Source organism: Heterodontus francisci, chromosome 5, assembly GCF_036365525.1.
Source record: "Heterodontus francisci isolate sHetFra1 chromosome 5, sHetFra1.hap1, whole genome shotgun sequence".
Lineage (NCBI taxonomy): Eukaryota > Metazoa > Chordata > Chondrichthyes > Heterodontiformes > Heterodontidae > Heterodontus > Heterodontus francisci.
Window position 1 is genome coordinate 52,683,802 of NC_090375.1, and position 24,330 is coordinate 52,708,131.

At 43.9% G+C, this 24,330-nt stretch overlaps 1 protein-coding gene across 2 annotated transcripts in view; it reads left to right on the forward strand.

Moving 5' to 3' along the window:
• LOC137369834 (corticotropin-releasing factor receptor 2-like) overlaps positions 1-10,300 on the forward strand; it is a 292,805-nt gene extending 282,505 nt beyond the window's left edge. For both annotated transcript variants that reach the window (XM_068031419.1, XM_068031420.1), the window contains one exon: positions 3,870-10,300. In XM_068031419.1, coding sequence (XP_067887520.1) covers positions 3,870-4,010 — 141 coding nt within the window. In that variant the 3' untranslated portion in view covers positions 4,011-10,300. The remainder of the gene's footprint in view (positions 1-3,869) is intronic.
• Positions 10,301-24,330: the final 14,030 nt, after the last annotated feature.

Below are 24,330 nucleotides of genomic sequence, written 5' to 3' on the forward strand. Positions count from 1 at the left end.
CCGTTCCTTTACTGTCGCTGGGTCAAAATCCTGGAACTCCCTTCCTAACAGCACTGTGGTTATACCTACCCCAAATGGACTGTAGTGGTTCAAGAAGGCAGCTCACCACCACCTTCTCAAGGGCAATTAGGGATGGGCAATAAATGCTGTCCTTGCCAGCGACGCCCACATCCCTGAATGAATAGCAAAAAAAAAGGCAATAAATGCTGGCCTAGCCAGTGATGCCCACATCCCATGAACAAATAAAAAAATAAGGATATTGAGGCCACACATTTACCATAATTGCTTTACTGTGCTGAAAGAAAATATATGGTTCCCATTGTGAACTTATTGGATAGAATTTGGTCTGTGGTCAATCTTTGGGTCCTGACCTGAAGATTCACAATGAGCGCACACCCAAACCAACAGACTCGACCATTAATAGAAACTAGTCCTATGATCTCTTGAACATTTTCAAAGCAAACTGCTAGCACTGGTCCCACCTCCACAAGCATCTCGCTCAAGTGAAGCAATCAATGTCAGGTTGTCTGCCTCATCAGCAATAACCCTCAGATAAGTGCTGAAAGGGGAGATTGCAGTCAAGTACAAGTTGTAACATCCTAGGAGTCAGGGAATATTCCTGCTCCTCTCAGACCTGGGGGGCCACTGAAGAATCCAGTTCAGGATAGGCCTGACACCTGCCCTACTCATCGCTGATTAACTTCTGGATGGAGTCCATCAACAGGCATTATGCTCCTACTTTGCATACTTATGTTTCCTAACAACTGTTTGAAGTATCTTCCCAGGTCGCCTTAAAAAACGGCTCCACGAATGATGAAGCATGGGCTGTCCCACTTTTAATTTGATATGCTTTGCACCTATTGTCCATGTTATGGATCCATGTATTCTGGGAAATGGAATGAGAAATGGTCATTTCACGCTAGATCATTTTGAGATAATTCTGGATTTTAAGGAGTAACTTGAAAAAGGAGAGATATTTCGAGGAACCTCAAGGGCTTAGGGCCGAACTGCTGAAGGCAGAGACCAAAATTACTGAGCAGTGCTTACTACCCTGGTCCTACTGACACCCAGCCTGCTGTGATTTTGGAGTGCACTAGGAATTAGTCAGCCATCACTTCCACCCAAGACGGGCAGGAACCTCATTAATTTATGCAAATTTTGGTGTTTTGCAGGGCATTTTGGTGATGCAATTTTAGTGTTCCATTGAGCTGTATACACACTGCACAAACCCAGCCAATGGAACGGAACATAGAGTGGCCTAGCTGGTGCTCCTTAAAAGCTCTAAGTTAGGATCAGCTATGATCTTGTTGAATGGCAAAGCAGGCTCGAGTGGCCTACTCCTGCTCCTAATTCATATGTTCTTACATGATGCACTGCAGCAACGCACCAAGCCTCCTTCATCAGCACTTTCCAAACCCTCAACCACTACCACCTAGAAGAACAAGGGCAAGAGACGCATGGGAACATCGCCACCTGCAAATTGTTCTCCTAGCTACACACCATCCTGACTTGGAACTATATCACTGTTCCTTCACTATCACTGGGTCAAAATCCTGGAACTCCCTTCCGAACAGCACTGTGGGTGTACCTACACCCCAGGGACTGGAGCAGTTCAAGAAGGTGGCTCACCACCACCTTCTCAAGGGCAATTAGGGAAGGGCAATAAATATTGGCCTTGCCAGCGATGCTCAAATCCCATGAACGAACAAAAAAAAAGATGCAGCCATAGCGGAGGGGTTAATAACCAGGAGGCATAGTTTTAAGGTAAGGAGCAGGAGCTTTAGAGGGGAATTGAGGAAAAAAATTTTCACCCAGATGGTGGTTGGAATCTGGAACACACTGCCTGAAGGGATGGTAGAGGCAGGAACCCTCACAACATTTAAGAAGTATTTAGATGAGCACTTGAAACACGATAGCATACAAGGCTACGGGCCAAGTGCGGGAAAATGGGATTAGATTGGATGGGTGCTTGATGGTCAGCGCAGACCCGTTGGGCCGAAGGGCCTGTTTCTGTGTTGTATAACTCCATGACTATATAATGTGAGGAAAACTTCAGTGGTAGAGAGCTGTGGGAATCTTCGATCCAACGTCACCTGTTCTTTCCAAAGTTCTTATGAGGAGCCAAAAAGGCTTTAATGCTCCTCCTCGTCCAACCTGGTTCTGTACCCTCCACAACCTCACATCACCTGACCCCCTTTAATTAAATATTACCAGCTTGAAGCTGCAGAAGAGCCACTGGTTTCCCATTCCCCAACCCACATCCACATGACAAGCTCTCTGTCAGCAGCCAAAATGCATGGACAACCCTCAGAAAATATTTTCGTGATAGCTTGACTATCAAAGTTGTTCAGGCCTCCAATGCAATTCATCAGGCAAGTGGTGGACTCATTCCACCTGATGAATGGGATCACAAAACAATCAACCTCCAAGTTCATATGGACTGTGGTGAAGTTAACAGGCTCACCAAATCCAGTCACCAAAAATGAAGGAGGGCGCATTAAAACAAGATGACAATGACGGAGAGATGGAAAGTCACATGGAAAAAAATTAAAAGTGGAAATGGATGCACGGTACATATTAAGGCATTACAGACAGGTAGTAAAGGTTGTGGGTGGTTGCCACTGTTTACCTCCCAACTGGCTGCACTAGTGTTTTGTTAAATTGATGCATTAGCCCCTGAGTGTCTTTTGTGTCACATAAACAGGCAAATGGCAGGTTTTCACGTCGGTTAGAAAAGAAGATAGCTATTTTTATGAATTCCTGAAATGGTCGCAACCTCACCCATGCACACTTCCACTCAAAAACGCATGCACAAGAATAGACAGATAGAGAGTAAAAGGGTAAGTGGCTTAAAGTTCAAAGTGAGGTAGATGTTCATGGTTTATGGTAAACCTGTTGAATTTTCTCAGGAGGACAGTCTGTTTTAAAGGTGCAGGCCTGGGTGTTGGTAGTCTTGAATTTGTTAAGGTGTTGTAGATTTTCTGGTGCTTAAAACTTTATACTGGAGATGATGATAACTTTAAGTTCTCTGCTGCAGCAAGTTGAAGTATAGAATAGGCAGCAGGGCTTCTTCTCGCTTTGTTGGATCTCTTTTCACAGCCTCGAGCTAGACTGCTTTCTGAAGGTCTTCGCTTGATCTCTCCCTCTCTCTCCAGAGGGTTACCTTTTTAATGTAAAATTCATCACATTAAAAAGTTTCTGTTCTGAGACACATCGTTCACTCCCTGTTGGGGGGGATATGAACCAGTATATGATATCCATGACTAGCGATTAATGTTTGAATGGGTACTATTCTGTTATGATGTTGCTACTCTGCACCCATTCATCCTGGTTTTGTTGTAAGCCATTCATCCGGGGGAGGGGAGTTAAGACAATCTCCTTCTTTGACTCAGATGAAGCCCATTCAATTCAGGAATGTGTCTTGATGGTTTCAGGATGGGTGTAGTTGACACCTCTTAGTTTGAAATGTATCCTTTTGTCCTTTCAAGACAGTGAGGCAGTTTTTGAATACACAGGCCAGGTCATCTGCCCTTCAGTGGCCATCAGCACGTTGTTCACCTTTTAAAGGAAAAGTCAATTTCAAAGAGTTCACATTGAATAAATTTTGTATCTTAAAAGTTAGGAATACAATATCTCTTTACTGTGCATTACATCGGGGTAAATTTTGCAATTTAATTTTCCCAACACAGAGCTTTGCAGGGACTGAAAATCAATCAGGCTGTGCATTATATATGTCAATTTCTGCAACCAACTATCTGAAATTTTTCAGAATGCTATGAGCACTAAATCGTAAAAGTTCATGAAATTATCCAGTCACTAAAATGTCAAGAGGTGCCAACATGTGAATTAAATTGTCTATTTGCTTTCAGGTACGTTCTGCTGCAAGAAAGAGGTGGCATCGCTGGCAAGACAACCATGCTCTCAGAGTACGAGTTGCACGGGCTATGTCTATACCAACCTCACCCACAAGAATCAGTTTTCACAGCATAAAACAGACAACAGGTGTCTGACTCTATAACACTGAGCAGTCTTTTCTTTGAGTTTTTCACTCTGTTTTCCTTCAACACTGAGGTGATTTGTTTGTTTGTGGATTGCTGTGCAAATTTAAAACATGAGACGGTGAACAAAAGAAGCTGCAGATGCAAGGCCCACCACAATAAAATGAAACTGGGGACGTGGAGTGGAGCAGATTGTAATTTTCCTTCTAGTATGCAGCACTGAAATGGCAAAGCATGGATTGTGAGGCTGCACTAATATTAATCCTCTGGAAACTGAGATGCTATATTGCAGCTCACTTAACTCTGTCCATAGTCAAGCCCCGACATTGGGAATATCACAATTTCAGGGCAAGAATGAAGGCTATCTCAAAGTTTTATCCTTTTGGCATTCAGCTTATATCATCGATCTCTTGTACAAATACCTAATTTCCTTCTGAAAAATAACCTTGAATTGCCACCTGGGAATCTATAGAATAAGGAGACAGAAGAAAACAAATGTTGGCTTCTGATGTCACCAAGTGGAATCCTCAAGGTTCAAAACATTAATCCAGCTTGAAAGAAGCTTTGACGAAATGAAGATCTGTTCCAACCCCATGCCATACCACTAATCCTAACCAAGCTGCCTGCTGGATGTAGCAAACCCCATGTGTAAAAAGGATACCTAATCTGTTAAATGACATGCATCCAGCAGTGAAATGCAACAAAACTCTGTGGTATGTACAGGGATAAAAGAATTTGATGTTAAATTGCTTGTCCAGAACGAGGAGAAATTGGAAATGAATGGATCATTAGGTTCTGTGAATCAAGAAAGAGCACACTGTGCATCACATATGGAGTGCTAACTAGAACATGTTTTTCTCAAACAATAGAAATGAAAGAAGACAATTTCCAATCTATCTAAAGGGTTTTATTTTGATGAATACTGAAATATTGTAGACCATGGCTGGTTAATAATCAATTGACCCAACTGAGTCAGTATTTGGAGTTGATGTGTTGATATTTCCACACGTTCCAAGACACACAATCACTAGATCTTCTAGAAGACCCTGGAACACCCAACTAGAACCCATTTTTTACAGCTGTTGGTTTGTCACAATTTTCGAACAGAGATGATCCTCTGAACTGAATTAATCCATAATCTACACACTCAATATTGAGGCCTAGCCAGAACAATGAAATCCTGATTATACCAGCAACTTGGTAGATACATGAAGAGACCACATCAAGGGGTTTCCCTGCTAGTGGCAGCTAACTAGATACAGAAAAGTAGAAGAATGACCTGGGAATAAAGACGATCTACTGTACGGCCATTCCCCAAATGAAGTGATTATTACTGAGCCGGTTCACGCCCTATCAAAGCATCTTGTGATGTGAGCTTCGGTTTCTCATTTGCAGTTTAGTGTCATTTCCTCTTTGGGTGAAGTATCTAGCCCCAAACAGTTAGGCAGTGCTACATGTTAAAAGTGGCTTGTTTTATATATAGTTGTAACAATATTTTCACCAAACAAAAATCAGGATATTGAGGCAGCATTCTGTTATTATTTATAGCAATTGTTTATGAAGTGTTGATGGATGATGTAAAGGTTAACACTGAGTGCACTTTGATCATGACATGTTAGGGATTTACATGCTCCACTGCCCATCTACACGTTACAAATTCTGTGATCCACCTGGAAATCAGCCAATTGCTATTGAAGTTAATTTAAAGGGCAGAGTGCGACTTTTTAAACTGCGAACAATCTCGTCCTGCATCCTGACTGTTTAAATGAGGACTCATCACCCTGTTTCCTATTCTAACTTTCTTTCACAGGATCTCAAACTACCTTCACTCAGCCTTCCCTTTCTCCTCCAATCTTCAGGCAAGTTGAAAACCTATGTTTTACCCTGTACTCTACTTTTTTAATTGTTTTCTCTCCCTGTCATTTTCTTTCCCGGCCAACGTTTCTCCTACAATCAACCCACCAAGGACAAATTATTTGCTGTTTGTGGGGTCTTAATGTGTACAACCAGATAATAGCTTTGCGTACATAACAGTATCCACAGTTCAGGAGTAGCTTATCGCACCTGAAGCACTTTGGGATATCCTGAGGATGTGACAAGGAACTATAAAAATGTAAGCTTTTCCTTTTCGATCTTACTGCTGTCTGGCACTATGAGCCTTCACCTAGGTTTCTCAAGTAAAAGAAAGACCAACTCTGTTTGGCTGGGAAGTTGAACCAAATGCTTTACAGTGGCCGAATGCCATGATCCGATGGGTGCAACCGTGTGAATAGTCAAAGGAAGGGAACAGCTGCTAGAATATTTGACTTGCCTCTCTATTCTAAACGAAAGTAAAAAGTTATTTTTGATGATGTTTTGCATGATGGATCTTGAGTATTCATCAAGTTTTCCCAAAACGTGCTGGAAAATCACTATAGTTACTGAGTGCTATAGAAACATAATGGGAATTCACCACCCAAAGTAAAGACATGAACATATTACATTGAATTTACAGCACAGGAACAGGCCATTCAGCCCAACTGGTGTTTATGCTCCACTCGAGCCTACCTCCATCCTTCGTCAACTAATTATATCAGCATACCTCTCTATTCCCTTCTCCATCATATGCTTATCTAGCCTCTCCTTAAATGCATCCATACTATTTGTATCAACCACTCCCTGTGGTAGCGAGTTCCACATTCTCACCACTCTCTGGGTAAAGAGTTTTCTCCTGAATTTCATATTGGATTCTTTAGTGACCATCTTATATTTATGGCCTCTAATTTTGGACTTTCCCGATAACATTGGAGAAATAAACTTATGGATGATATATAAGCCAGGGAATGCTGACAGTAGCTGCTTAGAGACGTTCTATCGAAAAGTCCATACTGTTTCATATTGCCTTTATGAACTTTAAAAAGCACAGAATTGAACATTTTGGACTGTGTGTAACCTAGAATCATAGAATCATAGAAAGTTTAAGGCACAGAAAGAGGTACTTGGCCCATCGTGTCTGTGTCGGCTGAAAAACGATCCACCTATTCTTATCCCACCTTCCAGCATTTGGTCCGTAGCCCTGCAGATTACGGCACTTGAGATGGATATCCAGACTCCTTTTGAATGAGTTGACGCTCTCTGCCTCAACTACCCTTTCAGGCAGTGAGTTCCAGACCATCACCACCCTCTGGGTGAAAACGTTTTTCCTCAGCTCCCCTCTAGTTTTTCTACCAATCACTTTAAATCTATGCCCCCTCGTCACTGACCTCTCTGCTAAGTTGAACAGGCCCTTCACCTCCACTCTATCCAGGCCCCTCAAAATTTTGTACATTTCAATCAAATCTCCTTTCAGCCTTCTCTGTTCCAAGGAGAACCCCAGTCGATCCAATCTTTCCTCACAGCTGCATTTTTCCTGTCCTGGCAACATCCTCGTAAATCTGTTCTGTACCCTCTCTGGTGCAGTTTCATCCTTTCTGTAATGAGATGATCAGAACTGCACACAGTACTCAAGTTGTGGCCTAACCAATGAGTTATACAGTTCCAGCATAGCCTCCCTGCTCTTATATTCTATACCTCAGCTAACAAAGGAAAGGATTCCATATGCTTTCTTAACCACCTTATCGACCTGTCCTGCTACCTTCAGGGATCTGTGGACATTCACTCCAAAGTCCCTTACTTCCTCTACACTTCTCAGTATTTTCCCATTAATTGTGTATTCCTTTGCCTTGTTTGACCTCCCCAAATGCATCACCTCACACTTCTCCAAGCTGAATTCCATTTGCCACTTTTCTGTCCATCAAACCAGACCATCAATATCAACCTAGATGTATTTATGGTAAGAAATTTCCACACTGTGAGTTATAAACCACGTATGACCCAAGGTCATGATCATCTGACCCTCAAAACTCAGGAAACTCAGTCCTATTTGTGTTTATATTTCTTAATTCGTGATGTGTCCTCTTTAAGTTTGGTGGAACTGTTGTTAGCATTGGATAAAGAGGTGGATGAATCCTAAATCATAACATCAAGAGGTGTTAGCATCATAGATTTTTAATAGGTAAGGGTATAAAGGAATATATGCCAAAGTCAAATAAATTGAGTTGAGGTACAGATCAACCATGAGCTATTATAAGGACATAATAAGCTTGAGGGATTCAATGAGCTGCTCCTGTTACAATAATGACTTGTATTAATATAGCACCTATAACATAATAAAAATGTCCTAAGGTCCATCACAGGAGTGTTATGAAATAAAATTTGACACTAAGCCACACCAGGAGATATTAGGGCAGATGATCAAAGGCTTGGTCAAAGGGGAGCATCTTAGAGGGGGAAGAGATGTAGAGAGGTTTAGGGAGGGAATTCCAGAGCTTAGGGCCCAGACAGCTGAAGGTACGGCCAACAATGTTGGAGCGATTAATATTGGGGATGCTCAAGAGGCCAGCATTAGAGGAATGCAAATATCTCAGAGGGTTGTGGAGCTGGAGGAGATTACAGGTCATGGATGAAAATTTTAAAATCGAGGTGCTACTTAACCAGGAGCACAGAGGTGTTGGGTGAAAGACTTGGTGCGAGTTAGGACATAGGCAGCAGATTTTTGAATGACTTCAAGTTTACAGAGGGTAGAATATGGGAAGCCAGTCAGGGGTGCATTAAAATAGACAAGCCTAAAGATAACAAAGGCAGAGATGAAGGTTTCAACAGCAGACAAGCTGAGGCAGGGGCAGTGTTGGGCGATGTTAGTGATGGCATGGATATGTGGTCAGAAGCTCATCTCAGGGTCAAATATGACACCAAGGTTGCGAACAGGCTAGTTCAGCCCCAGACAGTAGCCAGAGAGAGGGATGGAGTCAATAGCTAGGGAACAGAATTTGTGGCAGAGACCAAAGACAATAGCTTTGATATTCCCAGTATTCAGTTGGAGCAAATTTCTACACATCCAGTACTGGATGTTGATCAAGAAGACTGACAATTTAGAGACAGGGGAGAGAGATGGTAGTGAGTTAGTGCTGGGTGTCATCAGTGTACATTAGGAAGCTGACACTGTGTTTTTGGATGATGTCGCCGAGGGGCAGCGTATAGATGAGAAATAGGAGGAGGCCAGGGATAGATCCTTGGGGACACAAGACGTTCCGGTATAGGAGCAGACAGAGAAACCATTGAGGATAATTGTCTGGCCACAATTGGATTGGATAGTTAAGAATGGAATCAGGCGAGTGCAGTCCTGCCCAGCTGGACGACATGGAGAGGCATTGGAGGAAGATGGTGTGGTCAACCGTGTCAGAGGCTGCAAACAGGTCGAGAAGGATGAGGTCACAGAGGATGTTACTATGTTTCTAAATTATATGTTTCTCTGCAAAAGGTTAAAAAAAATTATATGGAGTTGAAATGATTGTGTTTTTTATATATAGGACATGAATAGACTCAAAACAAACCCTAAAAAGAAGAAAGGATTCATACAAATGGTTTGATCACAAAGAAAGGACAGGCATAAAAAAATCAAAGGAATGAACCTTGAGTGAAGGTTGAATCAATTGACAATGTCAATGACAATGTCATTGGAGCATCAAAACCTTTTCCATCACACTCCAAGCTATGTTATTCAATATAATCCCTTCCTTTCTTAAAATGCCTTCCTTGCTGACCCATACTAGGGCATGGTACCATTGTTCAGTTGCCATCCAAGTGGATCAAATTGTGATTATTTACTCGTAGGGACCATCACAGTCCAGCATGGAACTGTTTTCACCCAATATCCACACAAGTACACTTTGCAGCAGGAGCTACTGGTTGATGGCCAGGAATTCAATAGATTTTTAAGATGATATTTGTCAAAAGTAATAAGCCATTCATATGACACATTAGCAAAGTGCCCATATCAGCAGTGATAATCTTCAATTAAAATACGTGTCACATTAATGGTTCATACTGAGTACCTCATCTAAGCGGCTGTTCTTCACCTATCAGAATAGATTGTAAATTTTGATGGCTATTGAATGATTGGAAGCATCAGAGCTGAACCTAATCCTGTTAAATTACATATATGCATTTTCCAGTATGAATTTTTGAACAGTGATCAGAAACATCGCTGATTTTAACACGTCCAAAAGATTTTGAGGCCAATTGTAGTGCCTCTGTCACAGGCCTAGCTAAGATCAGCTAAAGTCTGCACTGATCAGGATGTGGATTTGGGTTTTTCCTGGTCTAGAAGGCTTAATTATACATGGGAAATGGCAATACATGTACTGACAGAGTCATTAAAATAATTACTCCATTCCATGATCATTCCTTGTGCTATATATTTACTTTGCAATTACACAGAGTACTGTAGATTTTAATACTGATTTATCTCCATGTCTATTTCCATTCATCTTTTATGGTTTTTCCATCTGATTTGCTTCCCTTGGCTCTGACTGATCAATTATTATTGTTATTTCAGTCTGGCGACTGTAGAACATCTGGATGACAGAACTGTCCACACATATTTAATCCATTATTTCCAAACATAGCATTTTAATGGGATAGCAGAGTGTAGTATAGTGTGATATTGCAGCAAGTATTCATAATCCACCATCAGATTTGCTCTAGCCATAGTCCCAAAGGACCATTGGCATCTCTCTCCATTCAAAAGGGACAGTTGGTGATATATAGTTTGAGGGTCACCACTCCTCAAGCAAGGGGTAAGGCGAGGAGACAGGTCTCCATGAGCTACCATAGCCAACTGAGCTAACCAACCCCTGCACCACCAGATACCCAGAGAGTAAAGTGTCAATGCACAAGGATGGTATAATTAGTTTGAGATTCTAGGTTTATCACAGCATGTGTGGAGTAACATAATCTATCCAGGCAGGATTATACCATATCTGAAATAATGGAGCACCTGGATACCTTCTGTTAAGCTGAACAGCTAAAAGTCAAATGTATTAGTGATAGAGTACATTAAGGCATATAATTTAGTGTTTCCATGTTACTTTAAAGCTATCACCAACTGTCAGGTTGAGTTTACGTAGGAGCTGGAATAGGTCATTTAGCTCCTCAAGTAAATTTTAAAATTATTCTAAAGAGTATTCCTGCTTGACTGTTCATCCTTTGCTATCAAAGAAGATAGTCAGAATATCATATTCTGCCCAAGGATTCCATGCCGGCTCTCTGTAGAGCAATCCAGTCAGTCCCATTCCTTCGTTCTCTCCTGAAATCTCTGCAAGTTTATTTCCTTCAAGTGACTATTCAATTTCCTTTTGAAATCATTCATTGTCTCCGCTTCCACCACCCTCATAGGCAGCGTGTTTCAGGTTGCGTAGACCACACGCTGCATAAAAAAAATTTTCCTCACATTTCCCCTGCAACTTGCCCAAAACCTTAAATCTGTGTCCCCTAATTCTTGTACCATCAGCTAATGCAAACATCTTTTCTTATCTACCTTATATAAACCTGTCAGGATCTTGTACACTTCCATCAAATCTCCCCTCAATCTCCTTTGCTCTAAGGACAGCAACATCAGCTTCTCCAACCTAACCTTGCAGCTAAAATTCCTCATCCCTGGAACCATTCTAGTAAATCTCCTCTGTACTCGCTCAAGGACCCTCACATCCTTCCTAAATTGTGATGGCCAGAACTCGACAATATACTCTAGTTGTGGCCTAACCAGAGCTTTATAAAGGTTCAACATAACTTCCCTGCTTTTTGATTCAATACCTCTGTTTATGAAGCTCAAGGTCCCCTATGCTTTGCTAACTACCCTTCATATGTCCTGCCACCATCAAGGATCTGTGCACATGAACGCAAGGTCCCTTTGTCCCTGCACATTCTTTACAATTGTGCCAATAAGTATATATTTCCTCTCCCTATCCCTTCTGCCATATTGCCTCACCTCACACTTCTCGATATTAAATTCTATCTGCAACTTGTCTGCCCATTCTGCTAGCTTATCAATGTCTTGTTACAGTCGATTTGCACGATCCTCACTGTTTGCCATTCCACCAAGTTTGGTATCATTGGCAAATTTTCAACTTTTACTCTGTATTCCAATATCCAAGTCAATTTTATATGTTAACAAAATAATCCCAGCACTGAACCTTGGAGAACACTGTCTACCACCCTCCAATCTGAAAAACAACCATTTACCACGACTTGCTGTTTTCTGTCCTTAAGACAATTTTTTATCCAAACTGACACTGACCCTTCTATTCCATATGAGCCTCAATTTTGGTAACCAGCTTTTTATGTGGTACTTTGTCAAAAGCTTTCTTAAAATCCATGGACATAATCCATTACATTCCCTTCATCAAAAAATTAAATTAGACAAGTGCAATCTGCCTTTACAAATCCATGCTGGCTCTCCTTAATTAACTCAAACCTCTCCAAGTATCTGTTGATTTTTTTTTCCTGATTATTGATTCAAAATCTTACCAACCACTGATGTAAAACTGACTGACCTGTAGTTACTAGGAATGTCCTTTCACCCTTTCTTGAATAAGAGTGTCACAATTGCCATGCTAACACCTCCCCCTTATCTAGGGAAGCTTAGAAGATTATGGTAAGTCCTTCCACTATTTCCACTCCCAGTTCCTTTAGCAACCTGGGATGCAAGCCATCCAGTCCAGGTGACTTATCGACTCTAAGCATAGCCAACCTTTCCAGTACCTCCTGTCTATCACCTCATCCATTACCTCTATCATCTCCTCTTCAACCAAACATTTATCAGAATCCTCTTCCTTAGAAAACACCAATACAAAGTACGCATTAAGTGTTCTAGCCTTGCCCTGTGCCTCCAAGCATATATCACCCTCTTTGGGCTGGTATTTAAGGAGCCCTCGAAGTCAGGATCTGTGGCAGCGGGTTGGGGGTGAGGCGGGTGGTTGAAGCTGGTCCTAGATGAGGCCCGCCATGGACCTCGATGCTGGTAGGGCCCGGCCCGACACTCCCGGCAGCGGTGAGGCACCATGGCGGCCTCCCTGCCGCTGGGCGACGGACCACAATTTGAATATTTAAATCAATTAAAATAATGAATTTAAATAAACTTACGTCACCTCCTGATGTCCCACTGAGATGGCCAACATTCCCACTCCTTCAGATCCCAGTCTGGGGAAATGTGGCGTAACATTGGTGGGGAAGGGGGAGGAGGTAAGTTTATCAGTGCAGGGTGGGATGGGGGATGGAGTCAAATTAATGTCATGTGTGTAGGGGATGGTGGGAAAGGTTGTAGTTTAAAGTTTATGCAGTTTGGGGGCGGGAAGGTCAGATGGTAACGGTAAGCGTTTTTTTTGGGGGGGGGGGGAGGCAAATAATTAATTTAATTGTTATTGGGGGGGTGGAAGAGGGATAAAAGAAATGTTTTTACTTAATTTAATTCATTCTATCTTTAAATATTTAAATTAGCCGGTAGGGCTAACAGCCCTTTAAAAATGAATTCAGAGCCTGCACACAGGCAGCTAACGCCATTGCCGGGGACAGATAGCCCACCCATTCCATTTTAATGGGGGCTGCCCCGCCCCGGCTATTTAAATGAGCCGCGGTGCTTGGAATTGTGGCGGCTCTTTGGCGTGTGGCCCGCACCAGTGGGTGCCGTTTTTGAAGCTCATCGTTGATCTCAGCGGTGATCTTATAAAATCTAGCCCTTTGTCTCTAATAGACCTCACCCTGTCTCTTATTACCCGCTTACTATTTACATGCTGGTAGAAGATTTTTGGGTTCCCTTTTATATTAACTGTCATTCTATTCTCATATTCTCTCTTTGCCAATCTTATTTTCCCCCTCACCCCCTCTTAACGTATTGTATTTGGCCTGGTTCTCGCTTGAAGAATTCACCTGACATGTATCATACACCTTTTTTTTGTTTCATCATATTTCCAGTCTTCTTTGTCATCGAAGGAGCCCTGGCTTGGGTTCCCGTACCTTTCACCCTTGTTGGAATATACCTAGCCTGTACCAAAACATCTCCTTAAAGATCACCCATTGTTCTGTTACCATTTTTCCTGTCAGTCTTCGGTTCCATTTCACCCTGGCAATATCCCTTCTCATCCCATTGAAGTTAGCCCTCTTCCAATTTAGAAGCTCTTCTTTAGATTATTCCTTGCTCTTCCCCATTATTAATCTAAACCTTATGATAACATTATCCCTCTTACGGAAGTTTTCCCCTACAGACACTTGGTCCTCTTGGCCCAGCTTATTTCCTCGCAACAGATCCAGTTGGACTGAGAATATACTGATCTCATAAATTCCTCCCCTACCTTACCCTTTACTCTAACATTATGCCAATCAATATTTGGTTACCTATTTAAAATCCCCCAATATCACCACTCTATATTTCTTGCACATCTCTGTGATTTCCCTGCAGATTTGCTCCTCTATCTTGCTCTCTCATTATTTGGAGGCCTGTGGAATACCCCCAGTCATATGATGATTCCCATTTTGCTTCTCAACTCTAACCAAATGGACCCTACCCTTGCCCCCTCAAGGACATCCTCTCTTTCCAACACTGCAATGTCTTCCCTAATCAGCACTGCCACCCCACCTCCCTTTTTTCCTTCCCTATCTTTTCTGAACATTTTGTATCCATGAATATTAAGTGCCCACTCCTCACCATTTTTAAGTTTCCATTATTACCACTACATCATGTTCCCACACAGCTATTTGTGCTTGTAGCTCACCAACCTTATTCACCGCACTTTGTGTATTTACATACATTTTAAACCTGTCTTTGCATTCCTCATTGTCAAAGAACAAAGAACAGTACAACATAGGAACAGGCCATTCGGCCCTCCAAGCCTGCGCCGGTCTTGATGCCTGCCTAAACTAACACCTTCTGCACTTACGGGGCCCATATCCCTCTATCCCCTTCCTATTCATATATTTGTCAAGATGTCTCTTAAACGTCGCTATCGTATCTGCTTCCACCACCTCCCCTGGCAGCAAGTTCCAGGCACTCACCACCCTCTGTGTAAAACACTTGCCTCGCACATCCCCTCTAAACTTTGCCCCTCGCACCTTAAACCTATGTCCCCTAGTAACTGACTCTTCCACCCTGGGAAAAAGCTTCTGACTATCCACTCTGTCCATACCGCTCATAACTTTGTAAACCTCGATCATGTCGCCCCTCCACCTCCTTCTTAGTGCTACTTAGTCTGCTCCTATCTAATATGGTACAACTTCCTTTTCTAGTACTGTCTGACATTCTCAATTCTTTATGCAACCTATTCTGTTTTTCTACTTCTACATGCTGGTGCCCATCCCCTGCCAAATTAGTTTATATCCTCCTCAACCACATTAATGAACCTCCTCCCCCCGTGGACATTGGGCTCGATCCTGTTGATGTGTAACACAACCTTTTTGAATAGGTGGCTGTTATGACCAGGTGAGAAAGAGGTCTAGGGTTCCTTTTCAGCCTTCACCTGGTCTTACCGTAACAGGGTTTAATTTTAAACACATTGTGTTTTTAGCTGTGCAGCATTGTGTTCTTTTGAGCTCCCCCTTGGTGAATCCTTGTTCACCGCTTTCAAATTATAAGGCAAAGAAACCAGCACAAACAGGCTTTCTTAGTTTTAAAAAAGAAAAGTGAAATTTATTAAACTTAAACTCTAATTTGGTTATTGCCTACGGATGCATGACGCGCCCACGCTAGCATGCATACGTGATACACACATTCAGATAGAGACAGAAAAGAGTAGAAGAAAAAAAAAGTGGAAAAGCTTGAGGCAATATCTGAAGAGTTTTTGTTACGATTCTTCGAGCTCACTGTAGAGTCCTTTTCTTTGGGGTCCAGTATTTTTCCTAAACCTTGTTCACTGTAGGAGACTTTTTCTCTCTTGGGGTTCATGTGTCTTCAGTGGATTCAGAGGCTTGTGAGAAAGAGATGGGAGCAGACAGGAGAGGTCTTCTCAGTGCATGAGCAAACAGTCACTCTGTTCAAACTATTTATACAAATTCAAAAATCTCAGGTTACCCAGCAGGTTAGTCATGTGACTCGCTGGTTTGACCATGTTCGTTTGTTTATTCGGCCATCTTAGTAGTCAACCTGGAATGTGGGCTCCCTCACCTTCAACACCTGCTGATCAAAAGTCCATCGTGGGTTGAATGTGTCAGGGAATGGCTGCTTTGTCCTTCCAAACACTGTCTTTTAATATGCAAATGTCTTTCCAGCTAAGATCTGGCAATTTCTTAAAGCAAGTCCTTTCTTCACTTCAACAACAGTTTGAAATTTAATGTCCATGTGGCAAAATTAATATGCCTTATGCATGGCAGGTGGAGGCCTGCATGACAGTGCCCCAGGACTGGTCCCAAGAATCTGAAACCCTCCCTCCTGCACCATGCCTCAAGCCACACATTGATCCTCCCTATCTTCCTATTTCTATCCTCGTATTTTCATATCTCATTTTTTGCAGTGAGATCTCTGCTGATCGATAAAATCTATTTTTAATCAGATCTTGTGCCCACAGATTGAACAGTACCACCTGGATAAATTAGGTTGGGACTACTAATTTTTCAGCTGAGACTTCCTCAGCTGGAATTTACATTCAGCATCAGCAATGTGTCAGGCCTCATGGGTGGGTTTTTGTCAAATTTTCTTGAGAAAACCTTCCCACTTATGGCCATCTGGGGGCTGAATTTAGTCATCCCGCCAGTCCAGGATGGAAATAAGCGCGTTCCCAATTGTCACGTGGATGGCCGTCCCACCGCAATTATGTTGGGGAGCAGCCAATTTACATACTGGAGGCTCGGCGTCCCACAAATCATGTGGCGGAGGTGTGAGGCAAGATGCTGAATACGACATCAGATGACACCGGAGCAAGTCCTGGCACTATGTTTAAAGGCCTGCAAGCCCTGCATTCACTCCTGCCTGCTTTAAAAAAGTGCCTGCAAGTGTGCCATTTGCTACCCCAGGGCCCCTTCCACTGCCCGATAGGCAAGGAGCTGTACCTGAGCCTACAGCAACCATGGCTGAAGAAGGACACCAGGTGACCCCATGGTTTAGTGATGCTTCCCTTGAGATTCGTCTTCAGGTTCCAAGGGAAAGGTGGGAGGTCCTCTTCCCCCATGATGGCAAGAAGAGGACCTCCCACCTGACCAAGTAAGCCTAGACGGAGATCGCAGAGGAGGTTAGCAGCTGTGGGTTCACCACCTCCACCCCCGGATGTGGGTTCAGTGCCACAACAGGGTGAGTGACCTCCTTCGTTCCGCCAAGGTAATGGCTCCTTATCTGTCCTTTTTAGGGATTGCATGATTACATGGGAGAAAGCAGGACATGGGGAGAGAGGCAACACAAAATCGTGGGCAAAAAGGGTTAAGCATCACCTCATCCTGATAAATACATGGCTGCATCTTGGCCACAGGCTACCCTCTTTCGCAGTTCACCCTCATTAACTCCCCTGAGAGCGGACAGGAGGATGAGCTACGTAGGAAACCCCAATAGGGGATGAGGGAGTGCCACGAGCACAACTACCATGTTGATCTCTCTGCGAGATATGACTCTCTCCCTCTTTCCACTTGCAGGACAAGAGGGTCCAGAACAGAAGTGAGACATCATGGACTGGTGGAGGGATTCCAGACATCAGGCCTCTCTCCACACTAAGGAGGAGGCACTTGAGCTGGTGGGAACACAGGGTGACCGCTCAATAGTGGATGGTGAAACTGGAGTCCCCATGCAAGAGAGTGAGAATTGAGTTACATCGAGATATAGTTCACTTCTGGAGACCCCCATAAGGCATGCTTGGCATTTCGAGATCTGCTAATCCTACCTCACACAGGTTTGTGTTCTCTCATGCAGGCTGCCGTTCGCAGACGATTCCAATGGAAGGGGGGCCAAATTCCATCTCTGAGGAGGAAGCACCATCCCATGACTCTCTTGCACCTTCCAGCAGGCAGAGGCTTTCACCTTGGTGGGTTTTTGCTCAGTTGTAAAATCAGGGTCTGGTGAGAGTACCGCACATGTGCCCAAGTAGCTGGCTGAGGCTGAGACAACCAAGGCCTGTGACAGTCAGAGGACTGTGGGTGGCCAGGCCCATGCTGAGCTCCAGGCTGATGATGAGCCTCTGGTGTCGACAACACAGGGCATGCTGGATTTGCAGAGAGAGCTTGGGCAACATCTGCGGAGATGCCAGAGGCCATGCACAGCCATGAGCAGATGATGGAGGAATCCATCCTTGCCTTGACTGCTGCCATGTTTCAGGCATGTGAGTGCATGGCTTCCTCCATCAAGAGATTGGCAACCCTCATGGAGAGCCAGATCCACCGATACACGCAGACCTGCACACCATCAGCTTGGCCATGAGCTTGACGCAGCATTGGCTAGGCAAAAGAAGGACAAGGCACCTGGAATCGTCTCCCACTCCTCATTCTTCTCTGGTAAGCAGGGAGGTTCAAGCAAGCCTTGAAAGGGAGGGAAGGCTGTGCTCCACATCTAGGGGATCCCCTCAGGGCGCTCGAAGTGTGGAGAGTGGCTCCTCAGCCCCTCCACCAGTGAGCCCAGCTCAAGCCATGATGCTTGAGGAGAGTCCTACACCAGTGCAGGAAACCCTCAGGCAACTGGGGCCTTCCAGGTTCAGGCAGCCAGAGAACAACTGCCAAAGTTATCACATGCCAAGGGGCAGCCTGATCAGCAGCCTGCCTCCAGCCTAGCTGCTGTCACTGGGATCACACCTCCCAGGAACACTCACAAGCACATGAAGAGAACCACATTTGCAGAGTCATAGGTGTCTCCCATCTGAAATGTAATAATTAATATGAAGTTCTTTCCTTCAAGTAATTAATGATCATTTTGTAATACTCATTATTCCATTATGCCTTCATTGTGAGCTGTTGACTTCCCCCTTCCTCCCTAGTGGAATACCAATGTAACAACACCCTCATTAACATTTGATCTCCCATGGGCACTATCATGGTTTGCAGCTGGGCACAAGTCAGTGAGTGCAAATGGAAAGGAGGCGACAGTCTACATACATTGAGGTAAGACTTTATTGGTTTCTCTGCAAGTGGGCATCATGGTGTCTGGAAGCAGGTGATTATGAGATTGTCTCTTGTCTTTTTGGCACATTGCTCAATCTGCCTGGCCTCTGGTGCAAAGAGTTCAATATACAGAGGTGCTTCATGCTCTCCCTCCTGCATGTCCTCCTTGTCAGTGGAGGAATGTCACTCAGGCATCATATGATCTTGTAAAGCCTCCCACCTCTTCAGTGCCAGATTGTGCAAAGCACAGCAGACCACAACGATACGTGAAACCCTCGCTGGGACAGTATGCAGGGCTCCAGCAGATCAATCCATGCAACGCAATCTCATCTTCAGCAGCCCAACGGCCTGCTCAATGGTTGCTCGGGTGGACCCATAGCAGGGTCTTATACCCCTTTTCCGCTGCATTGTGAGGTTTCCTCACAGGCATGAGCAGTCAAGTCTTCAGTAGGTAGCCCTTGTCCCAAGAAACCATCCCTGATGGCAAGCGGGGGCTCTGAAAAGCAGTGGCACCTGGGACTGTTGTAGTCTGTAGGTGCTGTGGCCCGGAAAGCAGGCACACACCTGCAGGAAATAATTTAAGTGGTCATAGACCAGTTGAACTTTGATTCAATGGAAGCCCTTCCTGTTGATGAAGGCCACTGGCTGGTTTGTGGGAGCCTTGATGGCCACATATGTGCAGTCTATCACACCCTGTACCTGGGCAGTCATGGTCATAGTCATAGAGTCATAGAGTTATACAGCACAGAAACAGGCCCTTCAGCCCACCGTGTCTGTGCCGGCCATCAAGCCTATCTATTCTAATCCCACCTGCCTGCATTAATTCCATATTCCTCTATGCCTTTCTCATTCAAGTACCTGTCCAGATGCCTCTTAAATGTTGCTACTGTTCCTGCTTCCACCACCTCCTCTGGCAGCTCATTCCAGATACCCACTATTCTTTGTGTGAAAAATTTTCCCCTTTCATCCCCTTTAAACCTTTTCCCTCTCACCTTAAATCTATGCCCTCGAGTTTTAGTCACCCCTACCATGGGAAACAGACTCTGGCTATCTACCCTATCTATGCCTCTCATCATTTTATATACCTCTATCATGTCCCCTCTCAGCCTCCTTCGCTCCAGGGAAAACAGACCCAGTCTATCCAATCTCTCTTTATAACTCTAGCCCTCCAAACCAGGCAACATCTTTGTGAATCTTTTCTGCACCCTCTCTAGCTTAATCACATCTTTCCGGTAGTGCAGCGACCAGAACTGCACACAGTACTCCAAATGCGGCCTAACCAACATTATGTACAACTGTAACATGATGTCCCAACTCTTGTACTCAATGCCTCGGCCGATGAAAGCAAGCATGCCATACTCCTTCTTCACCACCCTGTCTACCTGTGTTTCCACTTTCAGGAAACTATGTACTTGCACCCCAAGGTCTCTCTGCTCAACAACACTCCCCAGGACCCTACCATTCAGTGTATATGTCCTGCCGTGGTTTAACTTCCCAAAATACATCGCTTCACACTTGTCTGCATTAAATTCTATTTGCCAATCCCTTGCCCACTTTCCCAGTTGATCTATATCCTGTTGTAACCTTAGACAATCTTCTTCACTGTCCACTATACCACCAATTTTGGTGTCATCTGCAAACTTACTAATCATGCCCCTACATTCACATCCAAGTCATTAATATATATTACAAACAACAGAGGGCCCAGCACCGATCCCTGCGGCACACCACTGGTCACTGGCCTCCAATCTGAAAAACAACCCTCCACTACCTGCCTCCACCAAGCCAATTTTGTATCCAATTGGCTAGTTCACCCTGGATCCCATGTGTTCGAACCTTCTAGATAAGCCTACCATGCGGGACCTTGTCAAAGGCCTTGCTAAAGTCCATGTAGACAACGTCCATTGCCCTGCCCTCGTCAATTCTCTTGGTCACCTCCTCAAAAAACTCAATCAAATTCGCGAGACATGATTTCCCACGCACAAAGCCATGCTGACTATCTCTAATCAGACCTTGCCTTTCCAAATGCATGTAAATCCTGTCTCTCAGAATCCCTTCCAATAACTTTCCCACCAATGATGTAAGGCTCACCGGCCTGTAGTTCCCTGGCTTATCCCCGCTGCCCTTCTTAAACAAAGGTACAAGTGTTCATTTAAATACTTCTTAAATGTTCTGAGGGTTCCTGCCTCTACCACCCTTGCAGGCATTGTGTTCCAGATTTGAACCACCCTCTGGGCGAAATTTTTTCTCCTCAAATCCCCTCGAAACCTCCTGCCTCTTACCTTAAATCTATGCCCCCTGGTTATTGACACCTCTTCTAAGGAAAAAAGTTTCTTCCTGTCTACCTTATCTATGCACCTCATAATTTTGTATCCCTCACTCAGGTCCCCTCTCATCCTTCTCAGCTCTAAGGAAAATAACCCTAGCCTATCCAGTCTCTCTTCATAGCTGAAATGCTCCAGCCCAAGCAACATCCTGGTGAATCTCCTCTGCACCCTCTCCAGTGCAATAACATCCTTCCTATAATGTGGTGATCAGAATTGTGCACAGTACTCTAGCTGTGGCCTAACTAGCATTTTGTATGCTCCATCAGAACCTCCCTGCTCTTATATTCTATGCCTCGGCTAATAAAGGCAAGCATCCCATATGCCTTCCTAACCACCTTATCTACCTGTGCTGCTGCCTTTAGTGATCTTTGGACAAGTACACCAAGGTCCCTCTGACCCTCTGTACTTCCTAGGGTCCTACCATCCATTGTATATTCCCTTGCCTTGTTAGTCCTCCCAAAATGCATCACCTCACACTTCTCAGGATTAAATTCCATTTGCCACTGCCCTGCCCATCTTACCAGCCCACCTATATCGTCCTGTAATTTAAGGCTTTCCTCCTCACTATTTACAACACCACCAATTTTTGTGTTATCTGCGAACCTACTGATTATATCTCCTATATTCTTGTCTGTCATTAATGTACCTTACAAACAGCAAAGGTCCCAGCACCGATCCCTGCAGTACACCACTGGTCACAGGCTTCCAATCGCAAAAACAACTCGCAACCATCACCCTCTGCCTCCTGCCACTAAACCAATTTTGGATCCAATTTGCCAAATTGCCCTGGATCCCAATAGGCTCTTACCTTCTTAACCAATCTCCCATGCAGGACCTTATCAAAAGCCTTACTGAAGTCCACGTAGACTACATCTAGCAATGGCCCTGAATCCAATAGCCCTCTTATTCTGTCAGGGTCGGTCTGGGAGCCCACATTGTCGTCGGCCCTCTTGAACAGGGGTTTGGTTCCCTCTTGATGCAGTGGTGTGCTACTGCCTATGATACGCTACACATATACCTGGTGAATCGTTGGAATAATCCAGATGTGTAAAAGCGTAAATGTTTAGTGTCACTGTGATCTTCAGGGCATGTCAGCTTTTTGAAGAACTTTGATGTTCGGATATTTTGTCTTGCTATCTAATTAATCATCTCAAGCAATTTAGGTGAAAGTAATTTACTTTTATTCATTCAGGGATGTGTGCGTCGCTGGCTAGGCCAACATATATTGCCCATCCCTATTTGCCCTTGAGATGGGGTGGTAAGCTGCCTTCCTGAACTGTTGCAGTCCTTGTAGTGGTTTAATATAACTGAGTGGCTTGCTAGGCCATTTCAAAGGGCATTTAAGAGTTAAGCACATTGCTGTGGATCTGGAGTCACATGTAGACGAGACCAGGTAAGGACAGCAGATTTCCTTCCCTAAAGGACATTCATGAACCTGATGGGATTTTCCAACAATCAGCAATGGTTTCATAATCACCACTAGACGAGCTTTTTAAATCCAAATTTATGAATTAAATTCAAATTCCACCATCTGCCGTGGTGGGATTCGAACCCATATCCCCAGAACATTAGCCTGGGGCTCTGGGTTACTTGCCTAATGACTAATAATTCAGTTTCTTAATGTGGCTTTGGAGGCATAAAGCAGAATCGTCAGGATGGCAACCCTATATACTTTGAGCTTGGTCTTTTGGTCTGCAGGCTGATGTCTCTCTTGTCCCAGAGGTACTCACAGAACTAAGCTGTCTTTGGTGATTCTGTAGGATGCTTCTATGGTGATATGGACTTCCATAGACAGGGTACTAACCAGGTAGGTGAATCTATCCACAGCCTGAAGCATGTGATCACTGATTGTGACAATTGGTGGAGTGTGATCCTTGCCCAAAGTTGGATGGAATTAATGATGAGTGTTCTCCTGTCCAAAGCAGGAACACCTTACAGATATAAAGCAGAAATGGCTTTATATCATGCTCTGGGTTTCTACCAAGTTTGATATCTTTGGAAACAGAGATGGCTGGGGGCTGGTGATGGTGGGGGTTGTCATCTTACTCAAAGAATACTTTGAGCCTAAAACTACATTTGGGTTCATGGCTATGCATATTCAATGCAGCAACAATAACCATCTCAGAGATATGACCTAGGAACTGCTTAAAAACCTGGTTAGAAGCAGTTGGGCAGCACAGTTGGGCGACACAGTTGTTTAACACATGAGTGGGTTTGCCAGAATGGTAAGTCAAAAGCTTTCTCCTTGAAAGCTGCACGAGGTCTTTGTGAAACCTAATTTCTAATTTCTAATGATTGAAATGCAAAGCATTTCACAATTTGGCACAAACTGGAATTCTTGATTATTGCTATCTACAGTATGAAATGGCACAATTCAGTGGGTTTGATCGTTCTGCAGACTTTGCAATTTAGCTTTATTTTGGGGACAAATTCCAATACATATGGCTATTTTGTACCTGACTAGTGAGTGATGCTGACACTAGGTGTAAAATAAACGTGCAAATTGGCTTAGGGATAAGAATATTAGGGAAGTAAACATGTGGCTAAGGGAGTGGTGTGGGAAAGAGGGGTTCCATTTCATGGGGCATTGGCATCAGTTTTGGAACCGGGGGGATCTGTACCGATGGGACAGTCTCCACCTGAACCGATCTGGAACCAGTGTTCTAGCGAAACGGATAAATAGGGTGGTCTCTAGGACTTTAAACTAGTGACTCGGGGGGAAGGGAAAGGGAAAAGGACAGGGAGTATGATAAATAAAAAGGTAAGAAGCAGGCTAACATGTGTGCAGGAGGGTTTAAGTTCAAGGCAGACGATGAAAGAAGCAGAAAGGAAGGATAACTCAGGCGTTATTATTAGAGATGTTGGGAATCATAAGGGTAAGAAAGCTAGCATAAAGGCACTTTACCTGAATGCTCGTAGCATTCGTAACAAGGTTGATGAGTTAACGGCACAAATCATCACGAATAAATATGATTTGGTAGCCATTACGGAGACATGGTTGCAGGTTGGTCACGACTGGGAGTTAAATATCCAGGGGTACCAGACTATTTGGAAGGACAGACAGGAAGGTAAGGGAGGTGGTGTAGCTC